The sequence below is a fragment of the Eleutherodactylus coqui genome, chromosome 1, assembly GCF_035609145.1.
Source record: "Eleutherodactylus coqui strain aEleCoq1 chromosome 1, aEleCoq1.hap1, whole genome shotgun sequence".
Lineage (NCBI taxonomy): Eukaryota > Metazoa > Chordata > Amphibia > Anura > Eleutherodactylidae > Eleutherodactylus > Eleutherodactylus coqui.
This window is the reverse complement of record NC_089837.1, coordinates 344,315,096-344,330,416: the sequence shown is the minus strand read 5'-3', so window position 1 is coordinate 344,330,416 and position 15,321 is coordinate 344,315,096. Positions and strand designations below refer to the sequence as shown.

Genomic DNA, 15,321 nt, shown 5'->3' with positions numbered 1-15,321 from the left:
GCAGTCACTCATGCCAGACTTGTCCTCCTACGTGCAGCAGCAGACCTGGTCCTGTCCCACCACTTAGTAGTTAAGCAGGAGGGGGTGTGTAACATTCTCCAAAAACTGATTCTGACTTCAGATCCCCTGAGCGGTTCCATCCCATGGCTAAATGAGATGGACCCAGGTGGAAGCGTCAGAGCCTCAGCCTCCCTTATACATGTCCTCCTTCACCGACTACATTCTTCCCTCTCCTCTCTCTCTACCTCTACACCAACTAACTTCGCCCCAACCTATCTATCCAGCAATCATGCCACACAGAGCAGGTTAGGGAGACAGGCACACAGACACCACCAAGTTTGGTGACACCAACACAAGTCAATGACTTCAGGACTATCTAAAGAGGTTACCACCTACACGACTAAAAGACCAACAACAATGTAGACAGACACACAATTCACACGGGGTAAACAAACACATACTAGAGGGACCCGAACTCTGGGCCACTACAACACCTTCACACTTGCGAGAAAATCTCTGGATTTTTGAGTGATGCAAGAGTGAGTGAAAACACATGAATTATGAAACCAAAGATTTTTAATGGCTTCATTCTCATTTGCGATGTTTTCACTCAAGTGATGTGGAGTGAAAAAAAATCGCAGCATGTCCTATCTTTCTGCGTTTTGCGATTTTTTTTTTCTTACACGTTTCCTTATTGAGCCTCCAATTTATTGCATCACAACGCGCAAACTTGCAATTTTCGTGTGATGCATTTTTAACATTAGAAACTCCTATTGCCTTTCATGCGATAAAATCACGGGCGGCAGCAATGCGATACGAGAATATTCTCAGAAAAATGCATCGCTGACACTCAAAAATTGCGTGAATAAAGACACAATATTACGATTTTCTTGCGGCGATACTGCGATTATCAGTGTGAAGCTGCCTGATAATCCATTAATTGTTGTGTAAGGGCTCTTGCCAAGCGCAAGAAAATTGCAGCAAAATCATGTTTTTTTACACAATTTTGGAGAGTCAGCGATGCTTTTTTTCTGAAAATAATCTCGCATCGCATCGCTGACTCTCACGATTTTCTTGCACGATAGACATTAGGAGTTTCTAATATTAAAAATGCATCGCATGAACATTGCAAGTTCGTGTGTTGCGATAAATCGGAAGCTCCATAGCGAAACATGGATGAGAAAAAAAAAGCGCAAACGGCAGATAGATAGGATAGGCAGCGATGTTCAAATCTTGCAACATCGCAGGACAGAAAACATTGTAAAATGGAATGAAACATAGGTTTCATATTTCTGCATTTTCTAGCACTCTCACGTCACTCAAAAATTGCATGATTTTATCGCAAGTGTGAAGGTACCGTAAAGACCCATTCACGCCTGCGTTAGAGCTCCGTTAGGGCTCTACAGATCTCCGTTTTGTTTTTGGAGCAGATAAATGGAATTAAAATGGAAATAAATGGATCCGTTTTTTCCCCAATAATTTCAATAGGTTTTGAAAGCAAACATAAAGCGTTCCTTTGTCAACCACAACAGATGACACCAGGATGAACGCAGCCTCATTTTGCTAACGATTGCCTTACAACTGTATTCATGTCTCAGCTGAGAGCAGGACTGGGTCATTATATATGTAAATGAGAAGTAAACAAGAAGCGCATGAAACTGGGGCACAGGGGAAGACTTCATCATAGCCCTTGTGCCAGGATGCTGGCAGGAAACCCGTCACACATCTTGCCGTATGCTGCAGTCGTGCAAACATTTGGGACTTTTCTCTTTTTTATACTGCTTTTATCATTTTTCAAAAAATGGGCAGGACTTGACAGAAGGGGTGTGGCCTCCAATGCAGAACAGTTTACTAGAATACATGACGGAAATCGGCATAAATTATTGCGCAAATCTATGCCATCTCTTGGCTGACGCAGATTTGATTTTCTGGTATATGGACACTCTAGAGATGTCCCCAAATGTTGTAAGATTAATAGATTTGCTGCATCTTTCTCCAGTGAATTTAGGATTAAGACCGGTGTATGAAAGGCGGTTCTTAGCAAATTCTCCCCCATTCTATATTAGAATCTTGCAGAGCATTTTTTTTGCAATGATTACACTTAAAGACTATGGACACCTTATAGGGGGTTGCTTTTGTTTTTCACTTAAATACTTGGATTTTAGGTAGGCAATGAGTTTTGAGATACAGTTTAATTTAATATGTTGTAGCGTTTGACTTCTGCCTTGATAGCAATAGTGGCCCCATGTGCCCCACTTAATAGTAATGGTGCACAAAATAAAAAGTATACAGTTCCCTAACTTGATGAGTGCAGAATCCTCTTTTAGACAGGCACATGTGGCGCAAAGGAATGATGTGATTGTGCAGCCAGCACTGGGATGCTGAATGTCCCGGCCTCGGATATCTCAGGGGTCCTATAGGCTGTGGGGCTGCCTGAGGTCCTGACTTGCACTGAGGGCGCAGCACAATCAGACTATACAGCAGAAGGGGCAACAAAAAGATGCTAGTGCAGAAAATCCAGGCTGCCCCAAACATTTGTAGGGGGACTCCTGCCCCCCAGCCTTTAATTAACATAAAACAGGAAATCCTAACAAAACCCGATCTAATATAAAAGGGTATTAGGCTTATACATGCATTGAAAGAGATTTACACTAATGCATTTATAAGCAAGGGAATAATTGCACGCTCTAATAAAATAATATGATAAATGGGAACTGAAATGAGACACTGATGAAAATATTGCTCTCCAACTGGTCATGCCACGTCAATGCCATGCCATGCCAAGTGTTGTAAATACTGCCTCAGTTTAATGAAAGCTACAGTTTCAAGAACTCATTGAGTGTTATAATAAATGTGGTTTGATTATATAATACACTTCAATGGAAAATTCCCATTAACAGGTCTGTAAATAATACTGTATTTGTATGAACATCGTATTCTGGTGTCAGAACCTGCCGATTATATGGAGATAAGTGGTGCTACAAAGGAGCTGCTAATCTCTTCCTGCAGAAGCGGTCACATTCTGGCATTTAGTTCTCCCTCTAGAGGTTCTTCAGCAGCTCCAGGCTGTATCATTCACTCCTGGACCTCACACCAGAAAATCAGGGCTATTGACTTTCCTTGGAAAATAAGAGATGACGGACAGGATGCACCCACTTCACCTTTAAAAAGAGAATCTGCAGCAGCTGAGGCATGCATTATGAAGAATAATGCACCACCTACTATAAATGATGAAGACCAGAAGTCACCTGCAAGTTTCATAACCTGCATAAATGCACTCAAACTTTGACCTGGAGCTTTTATATAGTTATGGAGTTCATTGGTAATGAATATTCTTAGAATTTGGGCTTTTATTGAGATGCTCATGTTTTCCGCCTGTGCGCCGTTTGTGGGACACTCGGACAGCACCCGGACCCATTATAGCCTATGAGGCCATACACATTGGGCGATTTTTCCCACGGACCCATGGGCTGTGTGAAAACATCGCTGCATATCCTATTCTCATCGGTTTTCACAGAGTATAGGACATGCAATATTCAACGTGTGTTGTGTAACCACTAGTTATGCCCGAGATTCTCGTGTGCAGCTTGCAATGTAGACATGTGAATTCAGCCTTACTGTACAGGTACATTATTCAATATATCATCTTATTCATCTTACATGTTAATTATAAGCAAATTCCATCCGGATTTTCTGCAGCGAATGCACAGGGCCTTCTGCAGCAGCAAGTACGCGACATTTTGGTGCACATTCACGGCTGTGGAATAGTTATAAAAATTAAATTGCCATGATGGGTTCACTCACATTCGCGGTTTCCCTGTGTGGCACTGCGCTGCGATGCTATACAGATAAAAAAAATCACAGCATGTCCTTTCTTTTTGGGATATCGCCCATTGCCTTCAATGAGGCTGGCAGCAGCAGCACCGAACCTGTTGAAAACAATGGGAGAACATGGCGAACCCCTGCCATGGCTGTGACAGGGATGCGAGGCTGTTTCGTGAAAATGCCTCGCATCCAGGGGTTTCCGAACAGATTGCGAGGGCAGTATTGGACCGTGATTTATGGCCTGATAGCGCCCTCACCAATGTGATGGAGCCCTGACTCTCCCTAGCAGTGCTGTTGGCTGAAGCACAAAAGCGCCGCTATACTTAATATAGGAACTTTGATCTGGCCTGACAGGTCAACATGTGGTGCAAGAAAAAGCCTGTAGGCTTTATTATGTTAGATACATTTAGGCCCCCTGTCCACAGGGTCGAGGTGGAATATCCAACTTATTTTTATTTTAAAAACTCCCCATACCTGCGGATTTCGCTTTGAATCCATGAGTAATCCGCTGCAGGATCTCCAAGAATTTGAATTTGTTGCAGATTTAGATTTCCCTATTGAGCTCAATGGAAAAAAATCTGCACTAATCCACAGCATAAACTGCCATGCTGTGAATTTAAACTAGGCACCGTGGCTGAATTTACACTGCGGATGTTTCTGCAGTGTGCGGTTTAGAGTCCCTGAACACTAATCCACTTGTACTGTAGTAAGCTGCAGAAGGGAGACCCCTAGTGGCCAGCACTTTACAACTAATTTTCAGGCCAAACACATTTTAAGTAAATAAAGTGATTTGCGCTTTTATTCATTATCACATTAGCTAGCACAAGTTTGTTGAAAAGTTAGAGACCTTTTTATCTACATAAATAACAATATAAACATGTGAAGTCATAGTAGAAATCAACCAAGAGATATCCTCAGATGTTTTTCACTTACTCTAAGAACAGGTACAAGACAGTAGAAACTGCATTATTTCATATTTAAATGGTTAGTGACTTTAAAATCAACCTGTACTATGTGATAACTAGCAAGAGTGCAACTCACTTTATTTACCAAAAATGACATTATTGTGCTAAAAAAAAATCACTCAAAAGTGCCGACCACTAGGGGTTTCCCTTCCTTATTATTTGCTGTCCATTGTCTGTTTTAAAGAAAAGTCCATCTCTAGTAACAGAGACAGTGAGAGAGAAAACAGGAAGTGGCAGTGGGTGTTGTTTCATGCTGCCCCTAGATGTCTATGGAGACGGGAGTGGGATGCAGAAGGAGAGAGAGACTCATACAGACTTAGCTGCTGGAGCTAACGGTGAGTGACGTCTTGTCCCACAGCTACCAGCATCACATCTACACTGCTGAGTAGTGCTGAAGTAATCTTCATGATGCTTATTTATGTATGTGTGCTGCAGAGAAATAGAGAAGTTGTTTGCTTTTCCCTAGATTCTAGACACTGTGAACAGTTTCCTGCCATCAGCTCAGGAGCAACTGAAAATTAGACATACAGCCTATAAAGGGGAAAATGCAGAAATGATATCCGGAAATAATGTTATTCATCATGTACTCACATGGCAGCTCATTCTAATACAGCCATTCTAGGTCTTCTCAGTCCCTGGCTGCTGAAGCCATGCTACTGCTTGTTGTCCGTGTCAGAATATATAAAAATATCGCAATCTATCTTAAAATTTGTCTCATGTAAAAACATTATAGTCAATGGGGTCAGTTCGGCGCCATTCGGTTCTATCAAAAGACATCCATTCCGCTAGGAGGCGCCATTTTCCTGCTCAAAACAGCTAAAGGCACTTTAACACAGATGACTATCATTCCTGTGCTTACATGGAAGCCATAGTCCTTCAAGGGCCAGGATTGTTCTGTCCCGCCCGCCTCCATTCACAGTAAAGAAAAGCCGCCCAAACATTGAGCTGTTCCTGTTTACACGGCCCAACAGTTGCTTGGTTTTTAGTTCTGCTAAAAATCAAGCAACTCCAACAGTTGAGCGATTTCCCTCTTAGTGCCCTGTTGGTGGCCACTTGTACAGGGGCAATTATTGCCCAAATGAACTGTTTCCAGGGATAATTCAAGTGATAATTGCCTTGCATAAAGGTACCTTAAGCCTCCTCAACAACTGGGGGACAACCCACTTAATAGTTTAAGCACTGATCTAGATAGAATAGTGAACCTGATGCACTTCATACTCTGTCAAGTCCATCCCGTTTCAGAAGTCATCAGAACCGGGTTAGAGATAATAAAATGACACCCAACAGGTTAAAGGGAGAACAGAATGGATTCAACTACATAGGATGCCAGGTGAACAGAGTGCTGTTATCACTAGTGTGGCTTGTCATGATGGACCAGGCGATAAAATCGAGCCGACTTTTACTAAATCAGATTGGGTCATCCTAACCCGATTTTGGGCAAAAATTCACTGAAAAACGTTTTACAAATAAAAGCAAGCATGTGAGTGTGTCCATTTTCTATGAATGCAGCTCAGTTGTTAGCACTGTTGCCTTTCAGTGCTTGGGTCTAAGGTCCATTTAGACGTGACGAATGTCAGGCAAACAATGCCCGATACTCGGCCCTGTGTGTCCTCACTCCTGTGCAGCTGCACGGGAGCTAGTATCATTGGCTTGCTCACAGAGCGGCCAGCAGGGGGCGAGGAGGCTGCAGAAGATTTTTCTCCTCGTGCTCCCCCGCCCCTCTCCACTGACATATCATAGCGGCCGTTCAGTACTGGACAGCTGTTGTTTACACTGAGTGATCAGCGATCTGCTCATCATCCATTGTTTATGGTGCATAAACGATGGACGATGAGATGATCACTCATCGTTCAGTGTAAGTAGTGGCCGTTCAATACTGAACGGCTATGTTATGCCAATGGAGAGGGGCTGGGGAGCACGAGGAGAAAAATCTTCTTCTGCCGCCCCGCTGTGAGCCAGCGATACTAGCAGGTGCACGAGAAAAAGTATGCGCAGAGACGAGTGTCAGGTATCGTTTGCCCTACATTCTTTAGGTTTAATCATCAAGGATTCCATCTGCATAGACTTTGAAAAACTCCATCTAGATGTTGTCATTGGTCAGATTTGAACCTACAACTCCAGCAGTGCTAACAACTGAGCCACCACACTTGTCCATTCTGCTCTGGACGAGAGAAGTAACAACAAGAATCAACACAAAGACAACATAAAAATGGTATCCAGATGTTGCCCGTGTTGAATCTACAATACCAGCAGTGCTAACAACTGAGCCACCACATTTGTCCATTCCCCTATGGATAAGAAGAAGAACAAGAATAAAAACAAAAATAGAACTTTAAATCCTCATCCAGATGTTGTCCTACGTCCAACATTGAACCTACAATTCCAACATTAAAGAGCAACAGTGGTAAAAACTGAATCACCACGCTTGTCTGTACAGCTATAGAGAAGGAGAAAAACAACAAGAATAAGCACAAAAAGAACTTTAAAAAATCCAGTAGTGCTTTTTGTTCCAGAGGAGGATAAGAACAGGAAGAGTAAACACAAAGAGAACATAAAAACACCATCCAGATGTTGCCATTGGACAGATTTGAACCTAGAACCCCAGCAAGGCAAAAGTGCAAATGACTCAACTACCATGCTTGTTTTTCCTTCTTCATCTTTCTTCTTTCTCCACCTCCAGTGCTCAAGAAAAAAATGAAAGAAAATAAGGAGATGGAGTAATAGATGGACAAACAACTGAGCCACCACACTTCTTTCTTCTTCAGAGGAGGAGCACTGGGAAAATAATAATAATCACAAAGAGAACATACAAACTCTATGCACTGCAGTTGTCCATAATAGCCATGAGCCTAGAACCACAGTGCTACAAGGAAATACTACTAGCCATTGAGTCACCAAGATCCTCCTTCTTCCTCCTCCTGCTTCTTCGGAGGAGGAAGAAGGAGCTCTTATTCTTCATCTCCTTCTTCCTTTTCTCCTTTTCCTTCTCATAGCATAATAAAGCCCATGATTCTAAACTTTTTTAAAAAGTTTTCTACTTACTAAGAAAAATGTTTCTATCCCCAGGGATTCTAGGAATAAAGTTAGAATAGCGCCACCTGCTGTTTCTATCTTGTATCCATCTCAGTAAATGCTCCAAAGTGGTCACACATGCTCAGTTTTTCTTCTCTCTCTGGTCCATTAGGTATATGGAGGGATCTTTGCTATGTTGAGCGACTGCTTCTGAAGCTGCAGTGTCTTCTTGGTTGTCTGAAGAAATGCTTAGCAAGTGCATTAATGCTGTTTCTCTCTCTTCTGTTCTTGGACAAGTTCTGTCCATTTCCGAGACGTACAGAACTTGCCCAGAAAATGAACCCATAAATCTCAAGAGCAACTCGCGTTGCACATCACTCAAATTCCCCATCCATGTGCAGTGTGATGTGAGAGCCACCGTGCATTATATGTCCCATTCTCATGTGAGACACACATGAAAATAGGACATGCAGCTCTTGTGAATGAATCCATTCAAATGAATGGGTTCATTTTCAGTGCGAGTTGTGTCCCTATCGGGCATGGACAGCACTCACGCAAGAATATCAGCCATGTGAATATGGCGTAAGGAAGATGCAGGAACTTCAGAAGCGGCCACTCGCCACACCAGGGAGACTTGACACATTACCTGCTGACTGCTTCTCCATGAGGAGAGGAAGGAGTATAACTTATCATCCTCCCTCTCTCCCTGATGTACAATCTGTACTACCCGTCCTATGCACTATCCCCACCAGTTTTACTGGCAGGAGACAAGGGAGAAGTTAAAATAAATAAATAAAAAATTCCCTCTCAACTGGCACCATCCCCAGCAAGGAGCAACCCTTGGCACTGGACCGCTTATGCCTAGTACAAATACGGCCATGTTTGCATCTGTACAGGTTCTATCAGCTCTATTGTGTGCGCTACATATGTTAGAGCTATAAGGGAAATTGTGGAAAAATATTGGGAGTATTTGGGGATACGTGGTGGTCACTGGGGATATTGTAAGAATATTTTGCACAGTGACTATATACTGTGATGTTCCTTTCACAGCTTTTAGTTTCCACTCTGTATGCTTATGCAACTAGGGAAACTACTAATAAGCATATGATGCAATGTTATTTACTTTTACCAAATATAAAACAAATAGCGAACATGAATAAAATATATACAATGTAACAACTTGTATAGGCAAGGAAACATGCTGCATGCTCCCCATTGACAGAGGATATTATTAAAGAGGAGGAGGAATGACTCCTTCGGTTAATAGGTTACAATATGAGTTCATAACTCTGAGCTATTGCAACAAAGGGCATTAAATAAATACTGCAACTACAACAAAGACTGGAAAGTTCTACATAATAACAATTTAAATTGGCCCAGGAATTCCATACAAATAAGGTTCAAACCAAGACACAGTTATTTTACCAGCAAGATCCACCGTTCGCTGTGGAGTCGGAAGAAAACTTCCGACTCTGGCTTTAATCCTCATAAATGACACATGTATAATAGTAACTAGTAAATCTACCGTGTTTCCCCGAAAATAAGACAGTGTCTTATATTAATTTTTGTTCAAAAAGGTTTAACTTTTTTACATGTATAGCTGCCTGGACACTATTTAAATTGACTTTTTAAATTAACTGTTAGCAGGGCTTAATTTTGGAGTAGGGCTTATATTTCAAGCATCCTCAAAAAGCCTGAAAAATCATTTTGCATCCTCAAAAATTCTGGAAAATCATGCTGTGTCTTATTTTCAGGGTATGTCTTATTTTCAGGGAAACAGGGTAGTGTAGAAACATTGCAAAATCAGGCTTAATTGAACAAACGTTAATATATAATATTTTATATATTTTTATTTTGAAACAGTATTGATACATTTCTATGGAACTGCACTCAAAACTACTGTTATTCCGACTTCACATCTCCTACTTTACAGTCCTGCCCAATAGATACTAGCGTTCATACACATTAAACAACAGTATGAGTAACCCTGTCTATGAATTTCACCACATTGTAACGTGTAATGGTTAAGTACAGATGTACGAGATAACAAACTTCACATCACTACATCTCATATTGATATCCCAATGCATCCTCACAACATGTAGATCTACCGAGTTTAATTATTTTCATCAGCACTATGGTCATATCAGGAATGACAAATCCAGCTCTGCATCACCAGTATATTACACAGTTCCTTGCCTAAGGATGAAGCCACACAGGGTGGTATTGATGGAACGAAAAAGAAACACTGTGGCATGTGGACGCTGTGGTTATTAAACGGATTCTTAAATGCCCACATGATCTACAACATTTGTGTGGTCATCCTATTTAGCCTCACCTTTAGCCCATCTTCACATGGGCAGTAAGCACTGTGGAATTTCCGCTAGTGGACTATTATGAAAATTTTGAAGCTTTTACAGTACAAGCCAAGTGGGGAAATTTCTAAAATTTGTGGACAATTTCCATGGTGAATCCACAGGGTTTTTGAAAGTCAACCTTTGAAATATAAGGTTCAATTGAGCAGCTGATCCCCAATTTAAAACACTGCCAAATCCACACCATGTAGATGTGAATTTGGCCACTGGCGATTTACCGCGGAATTGCTGTGGGTATTCCATTGCACAATGCCCACAGTGATTTCACCCACTATGAAGGTACCTTTAGGCTAGGGCTACTGCAGATTTGGACTTGTGACTGTTAGCTCATGATCACAGTAAAGTTCCAAAACAACCACATTCGCTTACATTATATGCAATGAAGGCAGGGCAACCAACACTGCACTCTTTTGCTATGCAGCGTGAGTCGCACCCAAAATCGCCATGTAGCCCTAGCATTATCTTGCACTCAGTCATCAAGGCAGTCATATTAACAATGTGAGAATTGCTGAGTTTAAGAAATGGACCAGTGGCTACTTAATATGGTATAACAATGGTAGACTCATTCCATTTAGACTTTGATGGTTATGTATCCATTCTGTCACTTTTACAAACCGGAAAATAGTTTTAAAACTACAGTTTTCATTGTTGTTCTGTGAGCCATATTATACAATATGGGATATGAGACTTATAGAAAACAGGGATCACTATGTGACTGTCAATGGCAGGTACAGCCCACTGTTTGTATTACACAGTAAAGAAATGGAGCATGAATTTGATGAATATGTGACATTACACAACACTGCCTAAACCTTCCCAAAGACAGAAGAAAAATAGAGCTGCCAGTGATATTCGAGAAATATGTGTAATTTGTTCATAAATATGGCGCAGACTACAGGCATTAATATTTCCTCCATGTACAAGTCACAAGCAATGATTCAATGTGGAACGAAGACTATGCAAAGAAATGCAGTATTGATGGGGAATATAGCACTAGGATGCTGATCCCTGCATAACACAGATGAACAATTGAAGCAAACTGTGGGAATGCAGCTGCTCATTCCAGCAATAGTAAAAGCAGACTTTTATTCTAAAAAGCCAGAGCACAAATCCTACCGACGTGTTGGCCTTTCATTGCACTTTTTGTTTTATCAGCAAAAATCAGAAGAGATCATGTCATTGCTCCTTACTACATACAGAAGACGTCTTTCCCTGGGGAGTCAATATTCTACCTAGACATCCTAGTCTCTGATTTTTGTGCCTCACTAGGACTACATTACCATTTCCAGAAATCAATTAGCAGCCAATTGATATACAACAGTTTTGGGGTTGTCTAGACCCTGGAAACATCCTCATTGCAACAGAATGAAGAGCACATCCATAAATAAGAAAAATAAACACAGAAATATATGTAAATATGTATCATAGAACACAAACACATTTGATACACTGTCTTTGTTCAGAACTGATCAACCGACCCATAGTCTTCGATGGCACTTAGTTATTGCTTGCAGACAATGCCATGCCCACTTGCCTTCCGCTAGCCAAATTCGAAACATTATTATTGCTTTAGGGATTTCAGCACAAATGGTTCTTTAACAGTAAAAATGGATACATTTTATATTTCTGCATACCTCCAACTGTTTGCCCTACCCTTCCAGCTGTATGGCATTTTGCATTTCAATCATGCAACAAATGGACCTTGTAATCACATTAACTCTTTACTGTTCCATTAGTATGCAATGCTACACATGTCCCGCTCCTTTAAATAACATTAGCAGGCAGTGGGGATGTGAACAGACAAAGCTCAACAGTGCACAAATCCCTATGCTGAGACCATCTACTGAATCTATTTCGTTATCATTTTCATCCTTCACATGATGCCCCCATGACGTTGCTATGCTTTTGTTAATCTATCAGTTTTAATGCATGCAAGAGTTAAACTGAATCCACAGGGAGCAGCAATTGCAGAAAGAATGGCGTGTAGGTGGCATCTCTTGCCCTTACATGTTACCCTCTACGAGAAAGACCAGATCAAGAAAAAGGTGCTCTAATGCCAGTTTCTGTACTAGCACACAACACTTGAGCCCAACAGCTAGTATAAAACATTGACCACAAGACAGTTCAGTGTGACAGCAGATGCCCTGTGCCAGGGGATGCTCACAAAGCCCAGCAATGTACCATGTAATACAGTTTATCATTAGACTGGTAGATAACCAGGGTAGCAAGACAAGCACAGGCAACATGTGCAATAATAACTGAAGAACTTTCTGCATTGACACTGAAGATGTTCTAGAAGAATCTGCTCCTACCACCCTTTGGGTACAGTCCCATGCCATGCATATGCTTGTGCAAACTCTTCCTACTAGACGCCACTCACCCTTGGCAGTGATGAGAATCAGAAGGCAGCAGTAAATGTAGCAGTTGTTATAATGGCTCTGGTAGTGAGTGAAGCTCCACAACAGCCCTGGGCATCTTCTCCTGGCAGTCATAGTGAGGATCTGGCACCTTGGTCTAGGGAGCCACAAATGCAGTGTCCAGCTCCACTGGCAAGCTTCCTGCTTGTAACTAGCTGCTTGCTTCTTCCTACATTCGCTAATTCTATCTACTCATTGTTGATTAAGAGACATTACAGCCACCAGCTTCACATGGCATCGAGTCTGCCTTATTCCATGCACAGCAGAAGTCCTGGCCTCTTCTTTCATGAAAGCAGGATCCTACCTTACCAATAGCCTGGCACTCTGCATAGCACGCAGTGTGCAATCACATGACCCCACTCAGCGCTCCTCGGGGGTTGGACATACGGGCAGCCTACTTGTTATTCAGGGATGCACTAGGAGGCGCTCTTAGCGCTTAGATAGTGGAGGTGTATCATCCAAAGCCACCAGAGAGAAGTCACCTTTCCAAAACCATGCCAATGCCATGCAGTCTGCGAAGGACTGACTGTAGCGAATGAAGGGTTAAGAATATGTACAAAAAGGTGTAAATTCCTTTAGAAGCCGGGCTCCGCTCGGAAGATGGATCCCCGCCGGCGACAGACCGATCTGCGAGCAGTGCGGATCCGGGACTCAGAAGAGGCAACTAGAATCCCAGAGAGCCGGTCCAGCAGAGACTCCCATCATCCACGGAACAACTTAGTGCGAGCTCCGCCAACAACCTGCTGCCGGTAATCTCCTCCGCACTCAGGGGGACATCACACGGGCGCTGGGAGCGGTGAGGACAGGACCGAGCGCCGCCGCCTCCTCCTGTCTCCGGCGCTGCTGGCCGCTCAATGACTTGGAGGAGTCCGGGTTTGCAGTGAGTAAAGCAGTCCGCCTCACGTGGGCTGTGAGCAGAGGGGGCGGCGGGGACATGGCCGGGGACGCGCCTCTAGTTCTCGGGAAGCTCCACACCGTCACCGTGCGGGGGAAGGAGAGGGGCTCCGGGGTACAGCAGGTGGAGGGCAGCCTCGGGACATCACCTTCAGCACTGGACACATAGACGGATTACAAGGCATGATGGATAGACAGGCATGTAGGTAGATATGAGAACAATAGGTAGGTAGGTAGATGTAAAACAATCAGTAGATAGATATAGAACCTTAGATGGACAAGCAGGTAGATGTAGAACAATAGATAGATATGAGACTATAGATAGATATGAAATAGATAGATAACCATATATAGATAGATAGGTAGGTATATAGATATAGAACCATAGATAGATATATTGAACCATATATAGATAAACAGGTAGGTATATAGGTATAGAACAATAGATAGATATGAGACTATAGATAGATATGAGACAATAGGTAGATACCGTATGAGATAGATAATGCTACATAGATAGATAACCATATATAGATAGGTAGGTAGGTATATAGATATAGAACGATAGATAGATATGAGATAGATAGATAGATAGATAGATAGATAGATAGATAACCATGCATAGATAGGTAGGTAGGTAGATATATAGATATAGAACCATAAATAGGTAGGTATAGAGATGAACAGGTATAGAATGATAGGTAGATAGATAGATAGATATGAGATATATAGATAGATATGAGATAGATAGATAGATAGATAGATAGATAACCATGGGTGGATAGACAGACAGCTAGGTAGGTATAGAACAATAACTAAATAGACAGGTAGGTATGTAAATAGATAGATAGATATAGAACCATAGATAGAAAAACAGACAGGTAGGTAGGTAGATAGATATAGAACCAATTAGCAAATAGACAGGTAGGTAGGTATATAGATATAGAACCATAGATAGATATTGAACCATATATAGATAAACAGGTAGGTATATAGGTATAGAACAATAGGTAGATATGATACTATAGATAGATATGAGACAATAGATAGATACCGTATGAGATAGATAATGCTACATAGATAGATAACCATATATAGATAGGTAGGTAGGTATATAGATATAGAACCATAGATAGATACGAGATAGATAGATAGACATGCATAGATAGGTAGGTAGGTAGATATATAGATATAGAACCATAAATAGGTAGGTATATAGATAAACAGGTATAGAATGATAGGTAGATAGATAGATATGAGATAGATAGATATGAGATAGATAGATATGAGATAGATAGATAGAGAGATAGATAGATAACCATGGATGGATAGACAGACAGGTTGATTGATAGATATAGAACAATAGATAGACAGACAGCTAGGTAGGTATAGAACAATAACTAAATAGACAGGTAGGTATGTAAATAGATAGATAGATAGATATAGAACCATAGATAGAAAAACAGACAAGTAGGTAGGTAGATAGATATAGAACCAATTAGCAAATAGACAGACAGACAGGTAGGTAGATATAGAACTATAGATAGACAGGTAGGTATATATAGAACAATAAGTACACAGACAGACAAACAGGTATGTAGTAGAGATGAGCGAGCGTACTCGGAAAAGCACTACTTGCTCGAGTAATTTGCTTTATCCGAGTATCGCTGTGCTCGTCCCTGAAGATTCGGGTGCTGGCACGGAGCGGGAGCTGCAGGGGAGAGCGGGGAGGAACGAAGGGGAGATCTTTCTCTCCCTCTCTCCCGCCCGCTCTCCCTTGCTCCCCGCTGCGACTCACCTGTCAGCCGCAGCGGCACCCGAATCTTCAGGGAC

General features: G+C 41.8%; 1 protein-coding gene across 1 annotated transcript in view; it reads right to left on the bottom strand.

Moving 5' to 3' along the window:
• Positions 1–13,431, bottom strand: part of TMEM132E (transmembrane protein 132E) — a 457,158-nt gene extending 443,727 nt beyond the window's left edge. Inside the window, exon 1 of the mRNA XM_066576251.1 lies at positions 12,558–13,431. Within this exon, the coding sequence (XP_066432348.1) occupies positions 12,558–12,669 (112 nt within the window). The 5' untranslated portion in view covers positions 12,670–13,431. The remainder of the gene's footprint in view (positions 1–12,557) is intronic.
• Between the last annotated feature and the right edge of the window lie 1,890 nt (positions 13,432–15,321).